The following is a 27,473-nucleotide window of genomic DNA, read 5'->3' as shown; positions in this document are numbered from 1 at the left end:
AAGTTGGGCCACGCCGAGGTGATAGCTTGAGTGAGATCGATAGAGCGGCCGAGGGGCAGCCTTCAGCCAAAACGCCTTCACGAGGTCATGGGCACTGGTTCCGTCCAGTTAAAAGTTGGTGGTCAAGTCCGTGCAACGGGAGGGCTACTGGGGTCCAATGGTTGCAGCTCGCCCCTAACGAGGACGCCTAGCCAACGACACCCCTTCGCCCAAACCGTCCAGAGCATAGACCTTATAGGCACCAACTCACCACTCGGGCATCAATTGCCTGCGACTAGTCACCAACGCACTGACATCTCCTTGACAGGTGCTCAGATTGATAAGATCAGAAATCTCAAACCCTCATCATCACCATCACCCTCACCCTCACCCTCGACCACAAATGCATCAGCAACACATTTCGCCTATTCGAGTCTTGAGACTTGTCCAAGGATAGGTATATTATCTATCAAAATGTACAACACACACGTTCTAGAGTGCCATCCGAGATTCTTCTCCATCCACCCTCCGTATGAGGCCTGGCCGTGTTCCTCAGTCCTGCAAACAGGCCAATGAATGGCTTCCCGATCCATGCGCCATGTAAACCTTGGCTTCCCCGGCTTCAAGCGAGAGCTTAAGCGACTTTCCTCAAGATAAGAACAAAGTGGCACCCCGCCGAGAAGGGTTTGGTGTCGACCTTCCGCCACCTCCTCCCTCTCAGCGAACCAAGCACCTTGCTTTGATTGACGACGCGTTTGACGGGGTTGTCGACACGTTGGACAATGAGCTGAGGCTTAGGCTAGGGGTCCAAGGTTTGTGTTCAACACTGATGCATCCTTCTCTATCGAATCGAGAGAGGGGTAGATAAGAGTACTTCATACCCTTGCAAAAACCCATCAGAATCAGGACAATCTATCCCGGCCGTCATTCGGCATCTTCCTCAAGATGAAATAATACAGGAGGCACTGACGACAGCCTTGTACGCGACATCACTCGAACCCCCGAGGTACTGAGGCCAGAAGTTGTTAAGTGCTCGTTGTCCCTGAGTCCACCAATCCTCCATTCGACTCTTCACTAGAGATCCTCTTCTCATTCCACATCGATAAAACTCATCCATCCATCACACCACTCGCCATGGGCAACGAGGACCTCAAGGTCGTCTCTGATGACTTGGACCCCACCATCTCCCTCGAAGACGCCAAGTCAGTCAGCAGCGACGATGCTCTTCTCATGTCCATGGGCAAAAAGCCCGAACTCAAGCGTGTCTATAACTTCTGGACTCGTATGTGCAACCTATCCCAACTGGGGAGCATCAAGCGTCGCGACTCCCTTCGTGCTAACGATGTTTCTGCAGTCTGTGCCTACCAGATTATGATCAGTTGCAGCTGGTCATGCCTAGTCGTTTTATACTCGACCATCTTTGACATCGGCGGACCTTTTTGCTTGATATGGGGCACGTGAGTCGCCCTCAATAGTATTCTATCATAATGAGAATGCTCGCTAACACCAATCCAATATTCAGTCTCTTTGTTGCCGTTGGTCAAACCCTCTTGATGATGTCCTTAGCGGAATATTGCAGCATCTGGCCCACCGCCGGAGGTCAACAGTACTACACCCAAGCTGTCGCCACCGGCAAATATCGCCCTGTTCTTTCGTATCTCGTCGGCTGGGCCGTCCTTGTTGGTGAAATCTCTACCGGTTCTAGTTGTGCTGTCAACAGTGCTGCCATCGTGGCAGCATTTGTTGAAGTCACCCATCCTGATATTGTCTGGCAGGTTAGTATCGTTATGGACTATGTCTCCGTGTGTCCATTTGTGGGTCGTCGTGCTGATCACTTTGCTCATAGCCATGGATGACATGGCTCATCTACAGTGGTTTCCTCATCGCGCCAATTTTGATCAACCTGCGACAAACGTGAGTCCCTCTTGTCCCAATCTGGTGGCTGAATGCTCGCTTCACAAGGCTCGAGCCCCTTTCTCATCCATTGGTTTTCTAACCATTTCACAGGTGGCTTCCTGCTATGAATCTGTTCGGTGCAGTCTTCACCATCGCTGGTGGTCTGGCCTGGGCCATTGTCTTTGGTATCATGGCCCCGAAACATGATGCAAGCTTCATCTTTACCAAGTTTATCAACAACTCGGGCTACACCAGCAACGGCTGGGTATTCATCATGTCGTTCTACTCGCCGATGTATGGTCTCTACGGCACCGATGGTATGATGCATCTAGTGGAGGAGATGAGAGATGCTTCCAAGGAAGCTCCACGCGTCATGGTCTGGTCCATGCTGTTTTGCTCTGTCACTAGCTGGCTGGCCGCACTGCTCCTGTTGTGGACAGCAGGCAACTGGGAAGATTACATGTCAGGTCCGTCACCACCATCTTTCTCTTCTTTCAGTCATGACCCTTGAAACTGACATGCTCTTTTGGTCCTTGACAGAAGCTCAACCATATTTGAACTGGTTCATGGATGTGACTGGATCAGTCTACGGTGGGGGGATATTCTGTGCTGTCATCATGATGGGGTTGAACTTCTTCATCATTGTCGGCACCAACAACGCCGGGTCTCGTCTTGCCTGGAGTATGGCTCGTGACAAGGCATTTCCTTATTCGGAATACTTTGCCCATATCAGCACCAGATTCCATATTCCATTGCGGACTATGGTTGCCATCCTATGCATTGACCTTGTTATCGGTAAGTGCTGCTTGGCACAAGCATTGCTTTCCCCAAGGTGGTCACTAATCACACCCGCTAATCATCCACTACAGGCCTCATCCTCCTCGGAAACGACCTTGCATTCGAATCCATCATCTCCGGCGGCGGCGTGACACTCCAAGTTGGCTATGTCACTCCAGTCATCATCGTCCTGATCCGTGGCCGCAAAATTCTTCCCCCACGACCATACTTTGACCTGGGACGATGGGGGTACGCGGTCAACATCATTTCGGTCTGCTGGTCACTTCTCATCATCACCATGTACCTGTGTCCGTTATACGTGCCGGTGACAATAGCGACCATCGACTACATGAACTGGAGTTGTTTGATTGTCGGGGCGACGATCCTGTTCCCTGGTATATACTGGGTTTGGCGAGCTCGACATCGCTACATCAAGGAAAGCAACTCAGTTCTAGAAGACAACGTTGTCATAATTGACGGAGTGGCCATATCTGGCGCGGCAGCACTAAGGAAGGCCGCCATGGCGGCTTCGCAATGATGTGACAAGCATATTGTGGAAGGCATGTGTGGTGGATAGGCCAGGACCAGCCCATGAGCCGTCATTGTTTAGAAAGCGTGTTTTAATACCCGGATAGTGCACATTCTTTAGACCATTAAAAACAAATAACATACTATCAGTGTCATGCTTACATTGTCCTATTTGTTTTTTGCAGAGCAAGGATAAGGATTGAACTTTAGATCCGTCACATCTCTTTCGACCCAGCTGCCTTCTACTAGTAATCTTGGACCAGGCTAGATGACTAAGCACCGTGGAAGGGGGGAAAAGACAGGAAGATGCAAAAGATGTTGCTGGTAGGCTGAAGTGTCGTGTATTCAAAAAGTGGGATTTGGGCGGCGATTGATAATTCAAGTCCCCAAGCTAACAGCAAAGCTGCCACTCCAGCGGCATAGACCAAATATCCAGCTGCTGCCGCAGGAACAAATTGAGCAGCGATATTACCAGTCTCACTAGCCGAAGCGGCTCCCGGACCCGTTGAAGCAGTGCTCGAACGAGATGAAGTTGTAGCAGCGTTCATCGAAGACCCAGTCCCTTGTGGACCCGAGGCGGTAGAGGCGGTATTCCTAGTCGACGAAGACAAAGTCGGTGAGGCAGACAAGTCGAGGTTCGGGAAAAGCGCAGCGTTGCAGAGATCTGGTAGTTTGTTGGCAAAGATGATCTGTTCGTCTTCGGGACACTCCTTCACACACTCGATGAGGAAGTCGTTGGTCAGGCTGAAGGACGCGCATGTGCATTGGTCAAGGGCAGTTCCGGTCTCGTCGCCATCGCAGGCTGAGGACTTGGGTGGGCAGGCTTGGACGCAGGGTCCGTTTGGTTGTTGGGCGGATATGAGATGAGGGAGAATGGAGATTCCAATGAGGGAGGGAAAGAGGATTTGAAGAATAGATGGCATGATTTTGTGATGGGAGGATGAGGTGGATTTGCTGGGCGGAGGGATCAAGTGTAGAACGAGTTGAAGTGAGAGATGAATCAGAGAAATGAGGATATCAGAGGTTTGAAGCAGGATGTTCGATGAGATGTATGGTTCAAGATTAGGCGTTGGTTTGGTCGAGAAGGAATGCAAACAGCAACAGTTGGTACCTTGCTCGCGAGGGTGAACAGGCATGGTAGATAGTTATATATGGGTAAAGTACTCATAATCAACCAACAAGTAGAAACCCATACCAGCAAAAGAGGCTGGATCATGGATCAGACTCACCTCAAGGCGCATCTTAAACTCAACGACAGCCATGGCTGTTTCATCGTGGCGATCATGTAGCAAATTGAACCAACTCCAAGACTTTTCCATTTGTCCTGGAATGTATTGATTGGCTTCAGCCAAGAATATCAACAAGCATGAACCTACCATGTCGAACGGCCGACGATGGGTTTGGCCCGCTGCAGACAACCAGATTTTGGCCTATCCCTATGGTGCATATGAAGGAAAGACACTTGACTTGAATTGCCCTGGTTTGGCAATCTGCACGAGCTCGGAGATTTGGGGGTCAAGAAAGAACCACTGGGAGACCTAGCACACCTGGCAGACCTGAAAGACCAAGGACTGTTCCCTGTACATACTTCAGTATGGACTGGGATGGGAGGCGGACGAATACGAGGTCCAAGGCACAAGGTTCCAGGGTAGATAGATAGGTAGCCTGTTGAGCTGGCACGGCTGGGCAGGCAGACTCCGTATGTTTGAGGAGCCTCGCAGGATGGACTGTAGGTTATGGCAGATCAGATCAGATCATGATACACGAGAGAGTCTAAAGAGAGTCTTGTGATGACTGGCAAGACATGAAATGAAAAAAAGACAAACATGTCTTTGAATGGAGCTTGTCTAAAAGCTTGGCAAGAAAGTCGATGAAAGGCGGTTGTGAAGTACGAGTGGGTATACAGTCACGCCAGTACAGCGTGAAATGTGTTTACTTTTCAGACTTGTTCACGTTATTCTAAGTGTTACAACATACTCCGTAGTATGTACATATATTGAGAACTTTGTATCGACTGTTGACAATTAGATATAGAGAGATGCTTTGTAGCCACGAAAGGCTAAAGTACTGCAAACTTGGATTCCATGCAGGTCCTATACAATCAGATGAATCGGTGGCGTTCAGCCCCCAAGATCTGGCGGCAGCCACGCCTAACAAGCTTGAGAGGGTACCGGGAGGCGTGGGGTCCAACAGTACAGATGCATGCCTAAAGACAGTCATTTTAGGCATCCTAAAAGGAGGGCGGACGCCTAAACTTGGCGTGCTTGGCTACTTTTAGTTACCTACTCTAAGTATACCCTACTCCGTATATCATGTACCAGCCTACATGTCGTGTATCATCCTCCCCACCAGCCGGCCTTTTTTTATGCACAAGGACAAAATCCCAAGATAAGTGATAGAAAAGAATAGATTCAAGTCTAACAACTAGCCTATAACGCCTTCGCACCAATTCAAATCTCATGCAAATTCAACCCCTATCCTAATTCATCTGGTTTCTCAAATTATCATACCTGCTTTCCGGATACGATAGCTCATTCTCATCATACTCGAGTCCACTGAAAGCATTGGCAAAAGTCTCAATCAACGAGCCTTGACCAAGAGGCTTATCGGCGCTGGTTTCCCAATACATGCCACCGCCCAAGCCTCGATCAGCCACATACTCGGCCTTTCGCTCCACGCTGGTGACAGTGTCGTAGGTGACGAAATTGCCCGAGTCGGCGTCGAAGCTATACGCGGCACCAACTTCATTGTCGTAGAATTCGCTGGCTCCAGCTCTGGGAAGGACCTTGTAGTCCCAAATCCCGGCTTCCCATGAGCCCTGGGAATCGACTGTGCATGGTGTGCCTAGACCGGTAGACCCTACATATGAGTGGCCGTACAACGGCATTCCAAGGACGAGTTTTGTAGGCGCGACGCCGTTGGCTAAGTAAGCGGTGACGGCGCCGTCGGTGTTGGCTGGGGTAGAGTTAGGGATTGAGAGTGATTCAAATAGATTAGCTTGGTGGGCTGTGATGGTGTCGCTGGCCACGACATAGTCGTAGGCCATCAGGTTCCAGAAGTCGAGGTATTCGTCCATTCCAGCCATGTCTAGTCGTCCGTAGTTGGAAGGTCCTGCAGAGACGGCTACTGTGATAAGGAATTTTCGTTGATTGTTGCGTGTCGTTGATGCATCGAGCGCCTCGCGGACGGCACGTAGCAACAGGACAAAGTCAGCAGCTTGGGCAGGGTTCGAGGGGTATTCCCAGTCAATGTCTATACCGTCGAAGCCGAGATTCTGCACGAGGTTAACTGCACTATTCGCAAACGCTTGTCGTCCCTCGGCCGTGCTGGCCGGCACTGCAAAGTTAGGAGAGAAGGTCCAACCTCCGATCGAGAGGAGCGTCTTCAGGTTTCGATTCTGCTTCTTCCGGAGATATAGCTGCTTGAGGTTTCCAAACAAGTTGGTGCCCGCTGCAGATGTGTCATCTCCCGCTGATGGTCGGTCTGTGTCGGCCCATGTGTCACTGAGATAGACCTCTCCAGTCGTGGGGTTGACATTTGCGAAAGCGTACAGCACGTGAGTCAGGTGTTGTGTCTGTAGATCCTGCACTTGGAAACCGCGTGCGTAGATGGCCCAGTTGACATAATAGCCGACGTTTCGGATCGCCAATGCAGGAGTTGTTGCCGTCGCACTAGCTGATGTTGATGTTGATGTTGTTGTCATTGTGGTGGTAGTGGTAGTGGTTGTCGATGTCGTAGTTTGGGTAGAGACGGTTGTTTCTTCCGTTGTCGTTGGGTCTATTTGCACTGTCGTTGTGGTTGTCGTAGTCGGAGTTGTAGTAGTCAATGTTTCCGGCGTGGTGGTGGTTGTAGTCGGTTGAACTGTGGTCGTTGTTTCTGTTGTTGCGGCAATGGTGGTAGTCGGTTCGACTATAGTTGTTGTTTCTGTTGTTGTGGCAATGGTGGTAGTCTCAATGTCTGTGGGTTCGACTGGTTGAGAAGACGTGGTGACACCACTAGTTGTGGTGTCAATGTCAGTAGGGTCAATCGTCTGCGCAGTGGTAGTGCTACTAGTTGTTGTGGTTTCGACATCAGTCGGGTCAATGGTCTGTTCAGTGGTAGAAACGGCGGTGGTTGTGGTTTCAATATCGGTAGGGCCAATCGTTTGCACAGTCGTGGTGGAAGCAGATGTCGGTAACATACCGGTGCTAGAGAGAGATGTGGTGGGAATAGCAACATCATGACTAGTACTCGTACTAGACGAGGTAGGCTCAATGACTGTGGGATCGACGGTTGTACCGACGATCGAGGTTCTTGAAGTCACTCCAGCCCAGCCATGGGATCTGCTGTCGTTGGGCTCTGAATCAGTCGGAGCAGGTTTCCAAGACCCAGATGGATATTGATCGTCTCCACTCGTCACTGAATTCAATGGAGGGTTGTTCCAGCCTGTGGGATGTGGAGGGACTGCACTGGTTTGAGAAGACGAAGGTATCAGGGAGTGCCAACCATCATGAGGTCCTCCGCCTGGGGCGTTCCAAGAGTTAGATGGTGAAGCTGATGGAGTGCCTGTCCCTGGAGGAGGCGAGTTCCATCCGCCATCTATAGACCAGTCCTCCCAGTCCCCGGTGGCTGAGGATGGAGTTGGCGATGTTTGCTGGTCCCAGTCGCTCCAGGTTGGTGTGTCTGTCCCGTGTGGCGCGTTTTGCTTCTCCGTCTGAGTCAGGGTTACAGTCACCAGGGGATCGCCCTTCCAGCCATGCTCATCGGTATGTTCCTTGGGTCCCTTGGATTCCGTGGGAGTTGGTGTCGAGGGCGGACCAATCCAGGGTACTGTAGCACACAGCCCTTTGTCTTTACATCGAGCGTCGCCATTCACGGCTGAGGTAGCCGAGACAAAAATGGCCTTGTCCCAATCCACGAAAGTCAGTGTAGAGACATCACATTCTTCTCGGGAATCATCACCAAGGGCGGCATTAGTCAAGGATGTGAGGGCAAGAACTTCTGCCACCAGCAATAGTGAGCGCATCTTGAACAACCTCCCGATTCACGGGACGAGGGCAAACGCGTGAATTTCAGCCGAGTCAACTTACAACTGGAGATAGCCACATAGGACTTTTTGTAGGTCGGGATCTCATCATTTTGTATCATCAACCGTGTGTAGGGGATGAGCTCCGATGTGGAGTCCAGCCAGGAGGTCAGAAGAACCTCGCCACGCGAGAGACATCACGCTGTACTCTCAGACGATGAGAAGGCCATGATCAAGAGGTCGACAATGATTGGGATAATCTCCAGGAAATTGCCCATCGCCTGGCAGACAGACCGATTAAGACAGGTCGGCGTGCTGTGGCAGGCTGGGTCTTCACGCTAAGGTGGCAGGCCAATGTCAAAAACTTCTGACAGCTGCAACCAAACCCACCTGGGATGGAAATCAAGTGAACGCGTACTCCGTAGAAACAGCATTGCTCCAGATTCAGGACTGCACTGATATGAATGCTTATGACCTACAGATATATGCGTAAGTGCCCTGCTGGACGGAGTCGACATTATTCATCGCGATGTTGAACGCGAACATGGTAATCTTTGTAAGGTATTTCGTTTGCTGGAATATCTTGCCAATGAGAATACTTGGCCGACGAAATGGTGAGAAGAAAGTTCTCAACGAGTTGAATCATTGTGTGAGACCATGTTATAAGCAGACGCATCCAGCTGCAGGGCATGATGTGTTGTTGGAGGGAGTGAGTGAGTGATAAACCCTCATCATGATGGCGAATATCACGTGAGTAAAATTGCGCGATGTACCGTAAGCTTGGCTGGAGTCGACGTCATTTCCTATTTTGCTCCGGGTGGTCGTTCTTGCCTTTGACGCGTGCAAGATTCAGTGGGTGCCTTCCCAACACATCAGCAACGTACATCTGCATCTGCGACATTCGATGTCACTTTGCATTCAGACATTAGACTAACATCCACCCTCAATCCTCAACCCTACCAATTCTCTTCATGGCCTTTCTACTCTACTGCCAGGCCCGGCCCACTGTCGAACATTAGACTCCTGATGCGCCCATTCTTTCTCCTCGGCCGACTCACAGGCCGACGGGGGACTGCCTTTTCTCGTTTGACCTCTTCCTCTCACGTCCCCCGCCACCAACAATGCTTTTCCCGATGGTCGCATAAATACAGCCTCAAAGATGCCCGCCAGCGGCCGCACCGCCATGTCCTGCTTGCAGCTGCTGCCTTAACTCCAGTTGCCTTCGTTCAGCTTTCCGAGGAAGAGACTCAAGATGGCAAAACAGGTGAAATGCAAATGCTCGAGGCTTCTCGTCAAGAGCTCAGTAAAAAGGTCCCAGAGAATGTCCGTGGTCTCCGCCGCATATACAAGTCAGTCGTGTACTTCCTAGAGCAATACATCTTAGAGCCCCTGGCTACCGGATTCCGCTTCCTCCATCTCGCTCTCATCTTCGTTCCTGTCATCCTCACTGCTCCTGTGGCCTTGATTGGGCCTCGCGACAAAGCCCGCGACAATGAGCGGGTCACCACCATCTGGTGGTATGGTTTCCTCGTCAAGTCCATGGAAAGAGCTGGCCCTGCCTTTATCAAACTCGGCCAATGGGCTGCCTCAAGGTCCGACATCTTCCCCGCGGAAATGTGTCGAGTCATGTCTGAGCTACACTCCAATGCTCCCGCCCATTCGCTTCGCCACACCAAAAGGGTCATTACTGAAGCATTTGGCGGCCGGTCTTTTGACCAAATCTTCATCGAGTTCGACGAAAAGCCACTTGGCGTGGGTGCCATTGCACAAGTCTACAAGGCGAGGCTCAAGCCCGACCTCGCCAAATCCGAAGACAGCGATCTAGACACTACAGACAAGAACCGCCTAGGTAACAAGATTAGACGAAACGTCGATGCGTTGGTCAAATCTAGTCCTCAGAGAGTTCCGTCAGCCTACGTTGCCGTCAAAGTCCTCCATCCCAAAGTGGAGAGGATCGTTCGGCGTGATCTCAAGATCATGGGTGTTTTTGCTTCCATCATTAATGCAATCCCCACTCTCGAATGGTTGGACCTACCTAACGAGGTGGCCAACTTTGGCGAAATGATGCGATTGCAGCTCGATCTGAGAATCGAGGCTGCAAATCTCTCCATTCTGCGCAAGCACTTTCAGAAACGCACTACCGCATGGTTCCCTTTTCCATATACCGACTTCACCACTCGCACTCTTCTCGTCGAGGAGTTTGCTCAGGGAATTCCCCTTGCCGCCTTCCTCAAGTCTGGTGGAGGTGTCTTCCAAAATGAAATTGCAGACGAGGGCTTGGACGCCTTTTTGCACATGCTCTTGATTGACAATTTTGTTCATGCTGATCTCCACCCCGGCAATATCATGGTCAATTTTTATCGGCCATCAAAGCCCGACGTCCAACTGCCTTATGTATCTCGACAGGACCCCACCCAGCCCTGGTCAGCTTCAGACATTGATGCATCCGAAGCAGTCTTGTCACGACTGCGGCCTCATACTGGTGACAAAGACGCATGGCTTCAAGCTCTGAGCGACATTGACAGGGATGGCTACCGGCCACAGTTGATTTTCATCGACACTGGACTCGTAACCGAACTCAATGCCAAAAACCGCACCAATTTCCTGGACCTGTTCAGAGCAATTGCCGAGTTTGATGGCTACAAGGCTGGTCATTTGATGATTGAGCGTTGCCGACAGCCCGATGCTGTCATTGATAGCGAGGTCTTTGCGCTCAAGATGCAGCATCTGGTCCTGTCCGTCAAGGGCCAGACTTTTGCCCTCGGCAACATCAAGATCGGAGACGTCCTTTCAGACGTCCTTGGCATGGTGCGGACGCATCATGTGCGTATGGAAGGAGACTTTGTCAATGTTGTCCTTTCCATCCTCCTGCTCGAAGGCATCGGCAGGACTCTCAACCCAGATCTTGATCTCTTCAAGAGTTCGTTACCCATCCTACGACAGCTAGGATCCTCAGACCCTAGCGCCGTGCTGAAAAGCTTCAAAGAAGGCGACTTCTCCTTACTCAAGATCTGGGTGGGCCTCGAGGCCAGAAGATTTTTCCAGGCCAGCGCCGAAAGTGTTGAAATGTGTGTCAAGTATGATCTCCTGAGTCCCAATGTTTAGCCATCTCGTCAATGGCCGCTATGATCTGCATCGGCGTTCATGCCTTGAGCGAACACAACTCTGACCCACGTGCTGGATATGCGTCTCAGGCGACCAAGGTCTACTCCTCCACCTTCCCCAGTCAAGACCGGGTAAAAGGGTTGCTCCCGACCTCGACCACTCGGTATAGTTCTTTGCGCAAGGGGCCATCCGAATACTCCGCACGTGTGTTATTGGAAACTCGGGCTTCAAAACAATACCCATGACTGGCGCCCAATTGGCCTGCACGTTGAGTCGATTGTAGTGGCCCTTGCTGTCGGGTGCATGGGGGTGCAGCTTTGGCTTGCAGATAACAGCCAGGTGCGATTCTCATATCTTGTCCACAAACCGATCGTGTGCACAAGGGACTGCTCGCCAATCCCTTCTTCCAGCCGATCCAGTTTGCTCTCAGAGAAGTGGATATTAGCCAATGGCATTGTTGGATCAATAGGCTGAAACAGAAGGCTAATCATATTCCAAAGGCTATGGAAACTATGTCCTAGCCCTTGTACCGAGTACTTGATCTCCGCTTTTGCATCAGGACCTGATTATTAGAGAATGACTGGGTAAACGAGTCAGTCGATATTTACTGTTCCTAGACACCCAGCTCAATTTGTCCGTACTTTTGAAGGAAACGCAACGCACATGAGGTTCGCTTAAAGCAACAGGGTTGCATCGCGCATGTGAAGGGTAACCTAGGCACTATTGATTCGGTCTTGGACGGGTTCATGGCCGTCGAATACCCCCATGCCATGGCTTTCTTAATATTGTGGCTGCATATGAAAGATATGGTGCTAGTCAGGGGGCATGTCGCTGGGCCGAGGGCGGCCATAATGGGGTGCAGCAAATCTGGGAGGCAGCTAACGACTAGTTGGCAAAGATGGGGTTAAAGGTATGGCCGACAGGGACACAGTAGGCCATGGACAGTGGAGGTGAAAACCATGCCTCGGTCTTTATCTGCCTTTACAGACTCTTTTTGGTCTTTCTCCCAGGTTCTTCCCAGCGAAAAGATGGAGTCACCCCACAGTCTAAACCAGAAGAGGGTGTGGGGGATATTCTGCTTGTTCAAGGCGGAAACCCAGTAAAGCTTGCGGGGGCTTACCGGGGCTTGCGGGGGCTTACCCAGAACTGTTAAACAAACATCCTTGGGTACTTCAACAACGGATCCGACACGGCGTTTTTCACCGGTGCCCTCCCGTGCCTCCTTGCCATCAACTGACACAGACGCCGGTGGTCACAAAGGCCACTGCTTTTTCGTAAAAGGTAATCGGATGTTACTGCTTCGCCTCACCGAGTTATGCACAGCGGGAGATCAATAAAGTCTTGGCCTCAATGCCTATTCGCAAAAGGCGTCGGCTTCGATGTATTGGCTGACTACCAAGGCGTTTGAGGCATGCCTAAGGCGTCAGTGGCACTCTTGGAAAAGGTCTTCTATCCAATTTTCAAGCTAACCCCGCTTCTCGAATACTCTTTGCTCCTGGAGGGAGTCCTTAGACACTGGAGTCTAGGTTGCCAATGCTCTTCACAAACGGCAATCATCTTCGGCAGAATCAACACCGAGAGCAGTGCAAACAATACTCTCACACCAGGTGGCAATGTGATCAAGCTCTTATGCGTCAGCCGAGAATTCTTGGACCTAGCTTCGACCTTTACAGCTTTACTACAAGCAGCCATTGGTCCAGTGACACTCCCCGCAATACCTCTGTATGGGGGTGACCAGCATTCATTCAATGGCCCAGCGGCTGTTGACCAGGGGAGGATGGACTCGGTGGCATTTTCATATAAGATGAGGGCGATCCTTCTGCCATTCGGGTCTCTGGTCTCTCCTTCTTCCTCTTGATCTCGTCCCAATCACCCAAGGAATCTTGCCTGTGCAGCCGGGAAGTTCTATAGTATCAACTATTCACAATGTCTGACGAGAAAGTTGTCCATGCGGACAAAGTTCTTGACCATGAGGTCCTCGGGGACAAGGGCAATCTATCTCACGAGGAAGCCATGCACTTTGGAGAGCTCACTCCAGAGGAGAAAGAGCTTGAGAAAAAGCTTGTGCGCAAGATTGACATTAGAATCATGCCACTTATGGTGACGGTATACCTCATGAATTACATTGATCGGTATGGCTCGCTGTTTCCTTTCATCTACCACCGTCTCCCATATTGAACGACTTGAAGCGAACACCACTGACATAAACCACCCGTTCATATAGCAACAACTATGCTGCCGCTCGTTTGCAAGGTCTTGAAGAGGATTTGGGATTGGTTGGAGATCAATATCAACTTGGTAGGTCGAGAAATATCTAGCCGTTGTGTTTCTTGGTGCTGAACCTCTCTCATCAAGGTCTTTCGATTCTATTCGTCTCATACATCCTTGCTCAAATTCCATCAAACATGTTGATGAACCATATCGGCCGACCCTCGCTCTATCTTGGATTTTTTACTTGTGCATGGGGCCTCGTATCCGCTCTCACCTGTCTGGTTACAAACTTTTCAGGCATAGTGGCTTGTCGCTTTATGCTGGGTATTGTCGAGGCACCCTTCTTTCCCGGCGTGCTTTTCTACCTCTCCAAGTGGTATTCCAAGAAAGAGCTGAACTTGAGAATGTCCATATTCTATGCTGGTTCTCTTGTGAGTGGCGCCTTTGGAAATCTGATTGCTGCGGGTATCTTGAGTGGCCTCGCAGGAAAGCGTGGTATCTCTGCTTGGTGAGTGAATACCACCCATGTTCGATAACCCTAAACCACAACCCGAATTCTACACCTAACCACGACACGATCTGATTGTCTGTTTTTAGGCAGTGGCTTTACATTATTGAGGGCGTCGTGACCATTGCTATTGGTATAGCATTGGCACTCATTCTCCCCGACTTTCCTAACACCTGGAAGGCTCTATCTCCAGAAATGAAGCGCGTGGCCAACCGTCGACTAGCCATCGAGGCAGCTGAGGCTGATGTTGACGAGGCCGGCGCCATGTCTCAAGTCCGAGGACTTAAACTTGCACTAACCGATTCTAAGACCTATATACTAGCTATTGCCTACATGTCAATTGTCGGTGCGGCTGGGTTTCAAAACTTCTTCCCGACGTTAACGGCGACTCTCGGCTACAACAGAACCATCTCTCTACTCCTCTGCGCCCCTCCTTATATCTTTATGGTCTTTTACTCGATGCTCCACTCAATCCTATCAGATAGGTGGGGCAATCGATTCTGGTTCTATATGTATCCCATTCCCATCACCATCGTCGGATGGGTCATCTTCATGACCACCAATTCCTTTGGACCGAGATACTTTTCTCTATTCCTCATGAATTTCATCTTTGCCATGAATGGAACATGTTATGCATGGATTGCAGGGGCTATACCACGACCACCCGCCAAGCGTGCTGCGGCATACGCATTCATCAATTCAATCGGAAACTCTGCCAGTATCTGGACTCCATTTACCTATCGTACACAAGATAGGCCTCACTATCATCTTGCATTGGGAATCTGTATTGGCCTGCAGGTGGTCAGTGCAGCGATGGGCCTTCTTCTTCGAATCAAGTTAGAACGACAGAATGCACGGTTGGCGAGGATGGAGAACGAGGATGCCGAGATCACTGGACGTGACTTGAAGAAGCTTCAAAGAACCGCTGAGATCGAAGGTATCGACCTTGCTGCCGCCAGGAGATTGCAAAAGGGCTATAGGTATATGATCTAGGCTGGTTGAGAGCCCCTCGGCCTGCTCATGAGTCGGACCGCCCCTCTACTGGAGAGGAATTTTGTCAGCGGCTCCCAAGGTTTTTGGAAGGCTCTCAAGGCTCTCTATCCATCATGGTCTGCTCGCTAGTCATAAGAAATCATTGTTCTCCCTCATTAATAGTCTTGAATATTAATGATTTTCGGACTTCTCCCTCGTCAATGATAATCGACGTTGATGGCAAAAGTGTTGGCAGGAGTGATCGCTCATCAATGATAGTCGACATTGATGGTGGTGATATGATCACGTGATACATGATCCCTGCCGCCAAGGCTTTCTTCTTGTACCTTAGCGACTTCCTCTGATTCTCCAAAAGTTTTTCCCATCACGAGTCACGCCAGAGATTCGCACAACAAAACCATATCTTTTATCTATAGAATTGGTGTCGAGCTTCCAGCTTCATATTGTTTCCAGATTCTGGCACCTCTACCGCATCTCTCGTCCAACTAACGGATAGATCGCCCCAGGGAGTCTTTGGTGACATTTTTTTGTACCCATACCATCCACTCCAAGTCCCCACATATTTGCCATCATCCGACTATCATCTCCATCCATCATGGCTCAACCCGCCAAGAACAGCAACCCTATTCGATTATGGGGTGGTAGATTCACGGGAGAGATTGACCCTCTCATGAACCAGTACAACGAGAGTTTATCGGTAGATCGCGTCTTCTACGCCCAGGATATCAAAGGCTCCATCGCCTACGCCCGGGCCAATGTCAAAACCGGCATTCTCACACAAGAAGAGTTTGTGAAGCTGGAAGAGGGACTGAAAATAGTTCTCAAGGAGTGGGAGGAGGGTAAATTCGAGCCTGCTGAGGGAGATGAAGGTGAGTGTTGCAGAGAGCGTGGAGAGCGTGGAGAGCGTGGTCCCGTACCAAAGCAACGAGTGGCTTTGGCCCTGTCATCCCAAGTAATTGCTGCTGACAACAAATTTAGATATTCACACTGCCAATGAGCGCCGCCTGGGGGAAGTCATTGGAACAAACATTGCTGGAAAGCTACATACAGGTCGAAGCCGCAACGACCAGGTGGCCACCGATATGCGCATGTGGCTCCGTGACGAGCTGATCTTGATCGAGGGATACCTTGTCGACCTTCTCAAGGTCATTGCCCACCGCGCCAAGCAGGACATTGACTATCTTATGCCGAGCTACACTCACCTGCAGAGAGCACAGCCGGTCCGATGGAGCCAGTGGCTCTTGAGCTATGCTACTGCATTCCAATCCGACCTCGAGCGTTTGCGATTCACCAAGAAGAATATCAACAAACTGCCCCTCGGCTGTGGTGCCGTGGCAGGAAACGCTTTCGGCATCGATCGAATCCAGCTGGCCAAAGAGCTAGGCTTTGATGGTCTCATCATGAACAGCATGTCGGCGGTCGGCGATCGTGACTTTGTCGTCGAGGTGCTTCAGTGTGCTTCAACCATTGGCAGCCACTTGTCACGGTGGTCGGAAGATCTCATCATTTACAGCTCTCTAGAGTTTGGCTACATCAAGCTGGCGGATGCATACACCACTGGTAGCTCGCTGATGCCTCAGAAGAAGAACAGCGACTCGCTCGAGCTCCTTCGCGGCAAGTCCGGCAGGATCTTCGGCGCCATGACTGGCCTGATGATGAGCATCAAGGGAATCCCATCCACCTACAACAAAGACTTGCAAGAGAGTTTGCAGCCCATGTTGGACACAGTCAAGACCTTGAAGGATGGTCTCCAGATTGCAGCGCGGTCACTGGCCACAGCCACTGTCTATCCAGAGAAGATGCGTGCAGCTCTAAGCCCAGATATGTTGGCGACAGATCTTGCCGAGTATTTGGTTCGCAAGGGTATGCAGCTTATTAGTGTCTATCTTTTCATTGTCGACTAACCTGAATCTAGGTGTACCCTTCCGAGAAACTCACCATCTGGCTGGCCGAATGGTCGCTCTGGCCGAAGATGAGAACAAAGGCATGGATGAACTCACCATTGAGCAATTCCAAGGTGTTGACAAGAGATTCGGCGACGATGTGCTCAGCGTGTTTGATTACGAGCGCTCAGTGGAGCTGAAGGATGCTACTGGCGGAACCAGTCGCCGTGCGGTCCTGGAACAGTTGGAAGCGTTGACCAAAACCCTGGAAATCTGATAAAATCCTAGGGTTCAATTCCGTTGGAGGTCTTGCTGAAGTCCATCAGACATTGGTCAGTAGCCTCTCAATGGTAAGCTATGGCGCGACATGAACAGACTGAAACCAGAGCCATCTCTCAGCCTGGCCCAGCTGAATCCAACAACCCTCTCAAGTTGGATTACAGGTTGGCCACATGCTGCACATGCAACTTTTCCGGCCACGCAAAGAGGTCCACAAATTTGCATGGACTCTGTGGCCCTTACGATCCCTACGCATCGAAGATCAAGATGGCAATGACTTGATCTGTTTTTGATTTGTGCCCAATGGCAACACGTGTTTGAACATGGTCGGTCACCACCTCATTTAGACTCAGCTTCAGCCTGACAGCCTAGAAGGAAAAGAGGGGCGACTCTGAGAGAGGGAAATAATTCTGGCGTTGAAATTCTACGTTATACTTGGAGCGAGATTCGGGAGTGTTTCAACTTGCAAAAAATGTATGAGAACTATGATAGAGGGCCAATGATGCACACTACGAACCTACCTATTGTACACACTTGTACCAATAGGATACATCCTGTTCATTCCTCAACCTGACCAAGCCAAACATCAATTGGTCCCCCTTTTAATCTAGGACAAGTACTCTAATACTTGGCTGGTGGCTTACGTTTTGTAGGCCCCTCGGGCCCCTCGGCCGCCCTCGTTTTCCCCGCCTTGGGGGACTCGCCCGGATCGCGATGCCTATGCAGGCAGGCCGCTGGAGAAGTTTATCTATTAGCACACCTCACTTTACGGAGTACACCTTGGACTTATCTCTACAACCAAGGATGGCAGGAGGCAGGAGATTGTCAACATCTCTTACACAATGGACAATGAGTATTTCTCCATATCAATGGACAAGAGAACCCGACTGAGCGTGGTCGCCTCAAACTGTACTGCTCTGCCGTGTATTTTCCAGTACCTGTAGGCTGTGACCGTCGTGGTATGGATACAAATGCTACAATACTCCTTTAGCACCTCATAACAAAAGTGCTATCACACTATCCTCAGAACTGTCATCAACTATGCCTGGCACAACCACTACGACCGAGTTGACCTCGCAAGTCCATGAAGTCCACCAACTCCATATTGACGGGCTCTCTCAAAAGCACATACCCACCGACGTGCAAGCATCTCTCCCAGACGAATTCTACCATTCTCCTGCCATCTTTCAATTAGAGAAGCGTGCCATCTTCTCGAGACAGTGGTTTCTGGTCTCCCACAAGGCCCGGTATGCCAATGTCGGTGACTACGTCCAGTATGACATGGCAGGGTTCAATTTTGTCATTGTCAAGACAAAGGATGGTTCTATCGTTGGGTTTCATAATATATGCAGGTACTGTTTCCCTTGGTGATAAGTATCTCTGGCTTCTTGTTGATGTGATGATGCATAGACACCGTGCTTTTCCTATTGTGAGAGAGAGTTCAGGAAACGCCAGGATCTTCTCGTGCAAATATCATGGTTGGTCCTATGATCTAACTGGAAAATTGGCAAAGGCCCCTCGATTCACTCCAGACTCGACCCCTTTCTTTGATCCGTCGACTATCCGTCTGTTTCCTGTCCATGTTCACATCGACCGGAACGGCTTTGTGTATGCCAATCTCGATGCAAACCCCGTGCCTGACGTCTCGTGGGAGCACCAGTATGGTCATTTAGATCAACAGAATGTGTTGAAACATTCTGGCGTTGATTGGGATGCCGTCGAGTACGACTTCACCTGGACCAAGGAGGGCAATTTCAATTGGAAGCTCATGCAGGACAATTATAACGAGGTATGCATCGCCGAAAGAAAGCCTCTTTTTACTGTAATAGACTCTCTCACCACAATATCTGACTCTCATCAGTGCTATCATTGCTTGACCGCTCATCCAGACGTGGCCAAAAGCACCGTGCTCGACACATACTATGTCAACCCTGCAACATCGCACACATACATCTCACACTTTAGCGAGCCTAAAGCATCGGTCCTGGCCAATTCGCCTTTCGACTCCACTCGGTTCGCTGGTCGATCAGCCACCCATGTGTTTCCTACAGGTCATTTCTCTCCCAACCCAGGAACGGGATTCATGCATCTGATGCGGAGCATTCCCACCTCGCCGACCACCACCCGCCAGGAGTATGACGTTTACAGGCTCAAAACTCCAAATGCAACACCTGAAGCGCATGCTCGCATGACCAAATTTTATCAGAAGGTCGTAGATGAGGATTTTGCTCTGTGTGAAAATGTCCAGCGAAACATTGCTCGCGGAATCTTCGAATCTGGTCCACTTCACCCGTTCCACGAGGAAGGAGTCTTTGCCTTTCAGCAGATGGTGTTGCGGACCTTGAGGGATCATGTGCAAAGGGAAGAGAAGGCTGGGGTGCAGTTACAGGCTGCCCGGCCGGCCAGTGGTTTGGAGTCGATGGGAGCTCGACGAGCAGGGATGCCTGTTGGGGGAGCAAGCCAACAGGCATCGAGAGAAAGAAGTCTCTGTGAGGTCATGCTTGGATGTGACAAAAGCAATCTCAAAGGTCTGGATTGGTAGCTGTTGGCCTTTTCAGAAGTAGATATATGAGGTTTCTGGTCACAGCCAGCCTCAAGATTACTCCGTTGTGAGACTTCTAGTCAGTGCTCCCTGGCCAGCGTTGTCCCGCTGTCAGCTCAGTACCAATTGTGACCTGCTTCGCCGAGGTTCTCCAAATTCGGATTCATCGACACGATCCTCTGCGGCGGAATCTGCTCCACAGTGAATTGTGACTCGAATACCCCAGAAATGGCCCTTTTGCCAATCGCCGTGAAAGAGTCAAACTCGCCTTCTCCAATGACCGAGGCCCATTCAGGGTTCTGAGGCGAGGATGCGTCGCCTAGATCACTCCATCGTGTCACCACTATCGCATGTTTGAACAATTGGGTTGGATCTGTCTTGTCCTCTTGCATTCTCATCTCGATCAGGTACTCAGACGGACAAGCAGGACATCTGCGCATGGGCTTGCATTCGGAACACAACGTGATGACTGGGTTGGGACGATGGAGTCGGTAATTGACCTTGGACGCAACACCAGCGACACCACTGCCCTCGGGTGCCTTGTACAGATGGCTCATGGCGCATTTGACCGACGGCATCAGGTTGCCGTCTCTCCAGTGTGCGCAGACGGAGAAATAGGGGGAGAAATTGTCGGCGTGTGCGTAGAATAGTTTTCGAAGTCCCGCCGCTGGGAGATCTGCCGTGGCAAAGGCCCAGCTCACCACGCGCATAAGGAGGTGGTTGTTGACAATTGTATATTGTGTCGTGTGTGTCCACTCACCGTCCCGGTCCTTCCACCGCCGAGACAGGTTGGTTAGAGGGATGCCGTGTTCGGGGCTGTATTTATGCCCTCGTACAGCAAGCTGGGTAAATGGGAAGGGCAGCGTCCGACCAACTGTGATTCGAGCTCGGGACATTTTGTTGTCCAGGCTGTATGCGTTGGGACAGTCAAAGATGGGGTTCGACACATTGGCGGGACGCAGGTTCTCCTTGCCTTTCTGTGTTCGAAGGTGATACTTGATGCACTGAAAGCATAGCAGATGACTAGGCATTGTCTCATCTAGCCGCTTGAGGAAATCGGTCTTTTGAACAATGTTGCCTTGAGTGGAGAGCTCCTTCCAGATATCGACTCCGAGGAGATTTCTGAACGGCTTGCACGAGATTGCTAGGCTCGCGGTGTCTGGCATGTCTAGAATTTGCACGACTTGGCCCCATACTTTGACGGGGAGTCTTGCAAAGAACTCGGCGGCTGGCTGCTCTGGGATTCCCGAAAAGAGGGCCTGGGTCTTCTCGACAAGGGATTCGGCCGAATCTCGATGAGCCAAGCTATGGATCATATCCGTGTAGTCTTTCCGCTCACCGGTGTTCTTGTCCACGTCCCACTCAGTGGTATTGCGCGTAGATGCAAGAGAAGTATGACGAGAGCCTCGACTTGGAGGCTGCTTGGGGTCCTGCTTGACAGGTGCTGACCCTTTTCTCAGCTTTGTAGTCGAAGAAAGGGCAGACTTTGAGTCACGTCTAGCATCGTCAATGACAAAGTCAGAGATTGAATTTGCCCGTGAACTCGACCGACTACCAGGTCGGCTGGAGGATCTGAATGGATTTAAAAACCCTAGACCCAAAGAGCCCTTCCGGTAAGTGGTGTCAGTCATCTTGAGAACGGTGTTTGGATCAGAGAGCTAGTATGGTGGAAAGATATTGACTTTCATCAAGTGATCGTGTGAAGAAGGATAGATTTGAGCTTTGGCGAGACATGAAACAGATATTTGGCCTGGATCAGCCCAAGAGAACAGACAGAGTGGTTACCAGATACGCCTGTTGCTGGCTCATGGAGTCTTTGCTCCTGTACTCGTCCAATCATAACAACAACGCCATCCGCGCAACCCGCCTGGAGGTTCGTGAAAGCCAATCAACGCTGATGCACGTGGATGACTATGCCGTCTTGACCTTTACATAATCAGTCGTCCCGTCACTCGTGGCACGTTTGATGTAGCTTTTCACCATTGACAAGCTGGCTTATGGTTTCTGGTCTGGTGAGATGACCAAATGAGATGAAGCCTTAACCCACAGCCATAAAGGGCCTTTCGATGTATCATCAATCCAAAGAACAAGGAAGACACACCCTTGAAGACCACGTGCCATGTGTTCTTGGGGCGGCGTGATATTAAATGACTGAATGAGGTTAGCTCACTAATCTACTGGTTAAGCACTTATGACAGCCTTGCTAGCGCGACTCGTACCTAATTTGTAAGGCTTTGGGTCGACGCTTCTCGAATCTTGCGTCTCCGTCGCCTTGCCTGCGCCTTGTAATTCCTCTTAACATGGCAAACATCATCCCAACCCGAGGGCGGCCTTCATTCGCAAGGCCCACCTCTCTACCTATCCACTGGCACTTGTTGTCAACATGACTTCGTCGCCAGAGTCTTTGAAATGGTCCGCCCAGTTACAAGTCACAGAATCAAGCCGCCGATTGACAGGCGATAAGATCACACTCCCCCAGTCCGCCCTTGAACAACTTCTGGCTGCCGCACCGGTTGTGTCCATCGAGAACGGACGATCGAGAAATAATTACACCTCCACCTTCGATCCCTTTAACCCCTATACTTTCGCCGCAGAGCGTCAAGCTCGCCAGGCCGCCCAAGAGCGACAACCCCAACTGCCCCATCCCCTCACATTTCGCTTGGTCAACCCTCGCAATGGCAGGGCTGTCTATGCAGGAATTCGCGAATTCTCGGCAGAAGAGAATCAGATCGGGCTCAGTCCGGGCTTGAAGGAAGCCCTTGGTCTGACCACCAAATCCGAAACACCTTCAATTTCCAGTCGTCAAGGCACCCCGGCCGGTGACGTTGCGATGGCGGATACGGTCGATGCCATCACTGTCCACGCCAAACAATTACCAAAGGGTACATATGTCAAACTCCGGCCACTGGAGGCAGGCTATGACCCTGAAGACTGGAAAAGCCTCCTTGAACGCCACCTCCGTGACAATTTCACAACTCTTACCAATGGCGAGGTCCTGCTCGTCCCAGGCCTGCACCAGGAAAAGTTTCGGTTTCTGGTAGATAAGCTCGAACCATCAGGCGACGGCATCTGCATTGTGGATACGGATCTCGAGGTGGACATCGAACCTCTAACAGAAGAACAGGCTCGTGAGACGATGAACCAGAAGCTTGCCAAGATCAAGCAAACACGTTCGTTAATCGAAGGCAATTCTTCTGGGGGCTCGCTCGAGGTCGGGCAAGAGGTGCAAGGCCATGTTCTTCCAGGCAGCTATATCGACTACCAACTCAAAACCTGGGATCATGGTCAGGACTTGGTGGTGACTCTTTCATCAGATAACAGCCATCCTTCACTAGATGTCCTAGTGGCTCCTTTGTCCTCTCGCCACCGAGCGCAACCTCGTTTAGACTATTTTGTCTATGGTGATCTCAGCGAACGACCTTCCAAGAAACTCAAACTGGCACACACCAGCACAGACCTGAAGGATGCAGAACTTCTTAACATCACAGTCCACGCCTGGTCAGACCCTGAGACAGAGTCAGATACTGGAGCAGCGGCAGTACCTTACTCGATCCAGGTTAGCAGTGGCGGAGACCATGTCAGTACCACGACGGAAGCAGATTCGGAAGCTACAATAACATCAGACGAAGTCATATGCAAAAACTGCCGCCAAATTGTCCCAAAACGGACGCTCCATCTCCATGAGGCATTTTGCTACCGGAACAACATTGTCTGCGAAAAATGTTCAAACGTCTTCCTTAAAAACTCGGACACCTGGAGAAACCACTGGCATTGCCCACATGACAATGAATATGGAGATGATGCGCAATCCCAAAAGAAGCATAATTCGATCTTCCACCCATCTAATCATATCCGGTGTTCGCTCTGCGACTTTGACGCATTCGACACACCGACGCTTGCACATCACAAGACCACAGATTGTCCTGGGAAAGAGATCCTATGCTGTTACTGCCATTTGATCGTCCCACAACAAGGCCCCGACGATCCTTCGTTCAGAGACCCCGAGGTTATCCTAGCTGAACTCACGCCGCATGAGGTTTCTGACGGTGCCAGAACAACCGAATGTCACATATGCTCTAAAATTGTCAGGCAAAGAGACATGAAGATACACCTTAGTTTCCATGGTCGTGAGTTTTTGGTCAAAGGGGCACCCCGTCTGTGCAGTAACAAATTATGTGGTCGGAGAATCATTTATGATCAGGATCCGAAAGCTTTGACGGAGCATTTGGGCCTCTGCAATGAATGTTTTGGCCCGTTATACGTTAGTACCTATGACCCAGCCGGCAAACTGCTCAGAAGAAGAGTCGAAAGACGACTACTCCAGCAGCTGATTGGTGGCTGCGGCAAGAAGTGGTGTACCAATGCCGAACTCTGTAAGACAGGATACCAGAATGTCACTGGTAAGGATCGCGTCATTACTGCCAAAGACGGGTTGCCATTGCTACAGCCTATCATGAAGCAGTTGGCACAGGACGATACAAGTGGACTGTCTTTCTGTGTTGACGAAGCGAGCCAGAATAAAAGGGCGGTTGCTGAGATGCTGGCGGCTGAAGGGCTCTATGATCTCAACTGGTGCATACAGGCTTTGGAGGAGTCGAGGGGAAATCCCAGTGTTGCCAGAGATTGGCTCATTGCTGCGGCGCCCAAGATTGGCGAGAGCTAGCAATACGGTATGCCTTGCTCCGATAGCCCTAGTCACGACCAAAATATATAGCATGTACGCATTGAGTATACAGACAAGCCACAGCGGCGTTCGGTGACTCAGCTATAAGTCATAAACGAGTTCTTCCAAAAGTAGAAGTGCGGGAATGACAACCGATGAAGTTCGTCTGAGAAGCTTGGTTCTTTGAAGGCGCGCTTACACAAGCAAAGGGTTTCATGTAATCCCTCTACCCAAGCATTGTCAATCAATTCGGCGACTCTCCTGGGAATCAAACCATGGGTACTATCCGATGAACGGCAACCGCTCCTTTAGTCTGCTCTCCTCTATCTTTATTGACTTTGCCATGTTTGTACACTGTCTTCCGTGTTCCTTTGTCTTTAGAGAAAGCAAGTGAAGTACTAGGTATCTAGTTTAACATGCCGTTGAGGATGATCCAAGACTTTCTCACCAAATCACGTCTTACAAGGGAGGATAGCTGAGTACCGCCAAGGGAGGCAAGTTCCATTTCTGGCTTGGGTTGAGAGCTTGATGATCCCAGATGTGACGGGCCAAACCAAGTACTTAGACTTTTACCCATGCACCCATGCCAGCAGCTTTAAAGACTGGGCACCCTTAGGTGTCACGGGCATATAGGGCCCGTTGGTATAACAGTTTACTCCATAGCAATGCGTTAACGCACGGGCGGTCACCCGCCCACCATCTGGAAGTTTGCCTACAACGTAACATTGGCCGGTCCGTTGTGACAATAGAAGCTAAATTTGGCCGCCCCGAGTCTTTGCTTTGGTAATATGTACTCATCAATCATGGACATGCATTGCTGATACGGCGTCCAAGCCTCAGTTAGGCACAGCCATGCCGTGTCCATCTTGGACTATCCCGTTAATAGAGAACGCCGTCCATGGCCACACCGGAAAGTACCCCAATCATGCCTATGGACTATATCCTTACACTGCGGAATGCTAATGCAGGTCGTGTTAAACCGTCTGGGCTTTAGAACATATAAGGCTGATCGACACACTACCCCGTATACATGACCTCGAACCACGAGTCAACTCCACATCCTTGGGAATCAGTCGATCATGAGACCGAAAATGCAGGACCAACAGCCTTCAGTGGCACCTTACAAAGGCTCATTCCATTTCGTCGTTAAGAATGCCTCTAATCTCAACGTCCGGAACGCTGAAGAGGCGTTTTCAATCAGCTCACATGTGACCAACAAGTACTATCGATGGGCAAAGCGAAACAAAAGCAGTACACCGCCGAGGTCGTTCACAGATAGTCATGGCGACAGTCCATCTGTTGGTGGTAGCAGCAACAGCAACAGCCCTGAAGGTTCAGCATCAATGTCAAGAGAGAAATCCTCTTCTACGTCTAGTACAAAATCCCATGCAAAGAGAGCGCCAGCAATGCAAACCATGTGTTGGCAACTAGGTTCGGGACCCATCAAGGCTCGTCAGCAATGCAACATGGGAAGCTTGAGCAGCTCGCCAGAGCCAACGAGCAAGGACGACTTGACGGTACCTCCCGAGGAAGAAAACGACAGCGACGAGTACGAGGACGAATTTCGATACCAGCTCATACAATGCCATCTCGACCCAGCCAAGCCGTCAGCGTACATCAAGCCATGCGGACTGCTACAACGACTCGCCTACCATGGCCTCCAGGATATATTTATGAGTACAGCATATACACCATCACGAAGCGCACTGAAGCTACAACTAACGACTCAGCGGGTACAGCAGCACATCAAAGACTTCTCTGGAGACGATAAATGCATGCACGGCTGGTATGCAGCTGTGATAACCATGAGAGCGCATTTCGTGGATCCCAGAGACTATACGCGACTGTGGCCCATGGCTCTCATGCACCAGAACCGGAGTCTGACGTTACTTCGAGAGGACTTACTGTCTAGTCGAGGCCCCTCAGAAGCTGTGCTCATGTGTATCTGGGCCATCTGCTGCGTCGGCTTCTTTTCAGGCGAAATGGCCCAGAACTTGCAACACGGCGTCGCGGTGCGAATGTTTGTCGATGACTTGGGCGGTCTTTCCAAACTCAGCCATCTGGCCCGCACCTATATCATCAGTGGCGACTACATCAACGCCAAATTCACCCTGACTCGCCCTTATTACCATCATTCCTTATTCGACCCCGGCGATTTCAGGTCCCAACCGGGGTTTGCGCAGTGGATACCTCATGTCCATGATTTCGATCTCCATTTCCAGCGATGGGACGAAGCATTTCTCATTGCCAACGACGACCTCTCGGACCAACTCTCGCATTACATCAACATGCACCGTGAATACTTGGCCGCTGCAACATTCGCGGAGAAATTATATGAAGAAACCCAGGAAGAATCTGCCGACGAAATCCTGGAATGGCTACACAAGCGACATGCAGCGCTGTGTTCGTGGTCCATGTCATTGTATTGCGATCTAACCGAGTCCATCGGACCCGAGACACGGATTTCACGGACTGTACGCAGACAATTACAAGCATGTATCACGCTGGCCGTGGCATGTAGTCATTGTTTCATCATGGGATTCAACGGCACGCGAGCCAAGTGGTTGTTGTTCATCCCAGTGCAACATTTACAGCCACAAATAGAGATTCTGCTCGACCATATGTCCAAGCGAGGATTGAATCCGACGTTTCCTTCCAAACCTCACGGCATTTCGCACCATGAATCACTTCTCTGGTTGTTCTTCATCGGAGCCTGCGCGGAACAAGTCTCGGACGAGGCTGGCAAACGTCCTGTATCAGACCCCGTGTGGCATTCTACCCGGTTTGTCGACATGACTCAGCTGCTGGGGCTCAGGACTTGGAGAGAAGCTCAAAAGATCCTTAAGCGTTTCCTCTACCAGGAATCCGTCATGGATCGTTTTGTTGAAGGTCTTTTCGAACAGAAGGCAGACTTGTTGAGGTTTGGAAGCCCACTCAGGGATCCATAGGCTTGAAATGTAGCTAGTCTATAATTTGAACGACTTGCGATCGTGTACATAATCACATTCAACCGTATAGAGCCTTGACCGACGTCGCGAGCAAATCCTCTCGCGTTTCGAGAACTTAGTCAGGCAAGCAGGCCAAAACAACAGTACCTTTTCAAC

At 50.5% G+C, this 27,473-nt stretch overlaps 9 protein-coding genes across 9 annotated transcripts; 7 read left to right on the top strand and 2 right to left on the bottom strand.

Moving 5' to 3' along the window:
* Positions 1 to 682: 682 nt before the first annotated feature.
* Positions 683 to 3,335, top strand: PV10_06937 (uncharacterized protein). The gene is made up of 7 exons (XM_016371786.1): positions 683 to 1,261; positions 1,334 to 1,436; positions 1,502 to 1,754; positions 1,826 to 1,893; positions 1,987 to 2,342; positions 2,416 to 2,670; positions 2,745 to 3,335. The coding sequence occupies exons 1-7, from the start codon at positions 1,114 to 1,116 to the stop codon at positions 3,188 to 3,190; spliced, it is 1,629 nt and encodes a 542-aa protein (XP_016221118.1). The 5' UTR covers positions 683 to 1,113; the 3' UTR covers positions 3,191 to 3,335.
* Positions 3,336 to 5,597: 2,262 nt separating this feature from the next.
* Positions 5,598 to 8,869, bottom strand: PV10_06936 (uncharacterized protein). Its single transcript, XM_016371785.1, has one exon. The coding sequence runs from the start codon at positions 8,183 to 8,185 to the stop codon at positions 5,660 to 5,662; it is 2,526 nt and encodes an 841-aa protein (XP_016221117.1). The 5' UTR covers positions 8,186 to 8,869; the 3' UTR covers positions 5,598 to 5,659.
* Positions 8,870 to 9,211: 342 nt separating this feature from the next.
* PV10_06935 (uncharacterized protein) lies at positions 9,212 to 11,290 on the top strand (the record flags this gene model as incomplete). Its single annotated transcript, XM_016371784.1, has 1 exon — positions 9,212 to 11,290. One exon carries the CDS (start codon positions 9,212 to 9,214, stop codon positions 11,288 to 11,290), a length of 2,079 nt encoding a protein of 692 aa, XP_016221116.1.
* A 1,926-nt stretch (positions 11,291 to 13,216) lies between these two features.
* PV10_06934 (uncharacterized protein) lies at positions 13,217 to 15,002 on the top strand (the record flags this gene model as incomplete). The annotated part of the gene is made up of 4 exons (XM_016371783.1): positions 13,217 to 13,422; positions 13,515 to 13,588; positions 13,646 to 14,009; positions 14,099 to 15,002. 4 exons carry the CDS (start codon positions 13,217 to 13,219, stop codon positions 15,000 to 15,002), a joined length of 1,548 nt encoding a protein of 515 aa, XP_016221115.1.
* Positions 15,003 to 15,377: 375 nt separating this feature from the next.
* PV10_06933 (argininosuccinate lyase) lies at positions 15,378 to 17,785 on the top strand. Its single transcript, XM_016371782.1, has 3 exons — positions 15,378 to 15,871; positions 15,981 to 16,865; positions 16,918 to 17,785. Exons 1-3 carry the CDS (start codon positions 15,598 to 15,600, stop codon positions 17,160 to 17,162), a joined length of 1,404 nt encoding a protein of 467 aa, XP_016221114.1. The 5' UTR covers positions 15,378 to 15,597; the 3' UTR covers positions 17,163 to 17,785.
* Positions 17,786 to 18,205: 420 nt separating this feature from the next.
* Positions 18,206 to 19,706, top strand: PV10_06932 (uncharacterized protein; the record flags this gene model as incomplete). Its single annotated transcript, XM_016371781.1, has 3 exons — positions 18,206 to 18,516; positions 18,575 to 18,953; positions 19,026 to 19,706. 3 exons carry the CDS (start codon positions 18,206 to 18,208, stop codon positions 19,704 to 19,706), a joined length of 1,371 nt encoding a protein of 456 aa, XP_016221113.1.
* Positions 18,781 to 21,503, bottom strand: PV10_06931 (uncharacterized protein). The gene has a single exon (XM_016371780.1). The coding sequence runs from the start codon at positions 21,335 to 21,337 to the stop codon at positions 19,823 to 19,825; it is 1,515 nt and encodes a 504-aa protein (XP_016221112.1). The 5' UTR covers positions 21,338 to 21,503; the 3' UTR covers positions 18,781 to 19,822.
* Positions 21,504 to 21,974: 471 nt separating this feature from the next.
* PV10_06930 (uncharacterized protein) lies at positions 21,975 to 25,069 on the top strand. The gene has a single exon (XM_016371779.1). The coding sequence runs from the start codon at positions 22,090 to 22,092 to the stop codon at positions 24,367 to 24,369; it is 2,280 nt and encodes a 759-aa protein (XP_016221111.1). The 5' UTR covers positions 21,975 to 22,089; the 3' UTR covers positions 24,370 to 25,069.
* On the top strand, positions 25,050 to 27,396 carry PV10_06929 (uncharacterized protein). The gene is made up of 2 exons (XM_016371778.1): positions 25,050 to 25,152; positions 25,204 to 27,396. The coding sequence occupies exon 2, from the start codon at positions 25,449 to 25,451 to the stop codon at positions 27,315 to 27,317; it is 1,869 nt and encodes a 622-aa protein (XP_016221110.1). The 5' UTR covers positions 25,050 to 25,152; positions 25,204 to 25,448; the 3' UTR covers positions 27,318 to 27,396.
* The last annotated feature ends 77 nt before the right edge of the window (positions 27,397 to 27,473 follow it).

This window comes from Exophiala mesophila, assembly GCF_000836275.1.
Source record: "Exophiala mesophila strain CBS 40295 unplaced genomic scaffold supercont1.5, whole genome shotgun sequence".
In the NCBI taxonomy this organism is placed as follows: domain Eukaryota; kingdom Fungi; phylum Ascomycota; class Eurotiomycetes; order Chaetothyriales; family Herpotrichiellaceae; genus Exophiala; species Exophiala mesophila.
Note: the sequence above shows the minus strand (reverse complement) of the source record. Positions and strands in the feature narration are given on the sequence as shown.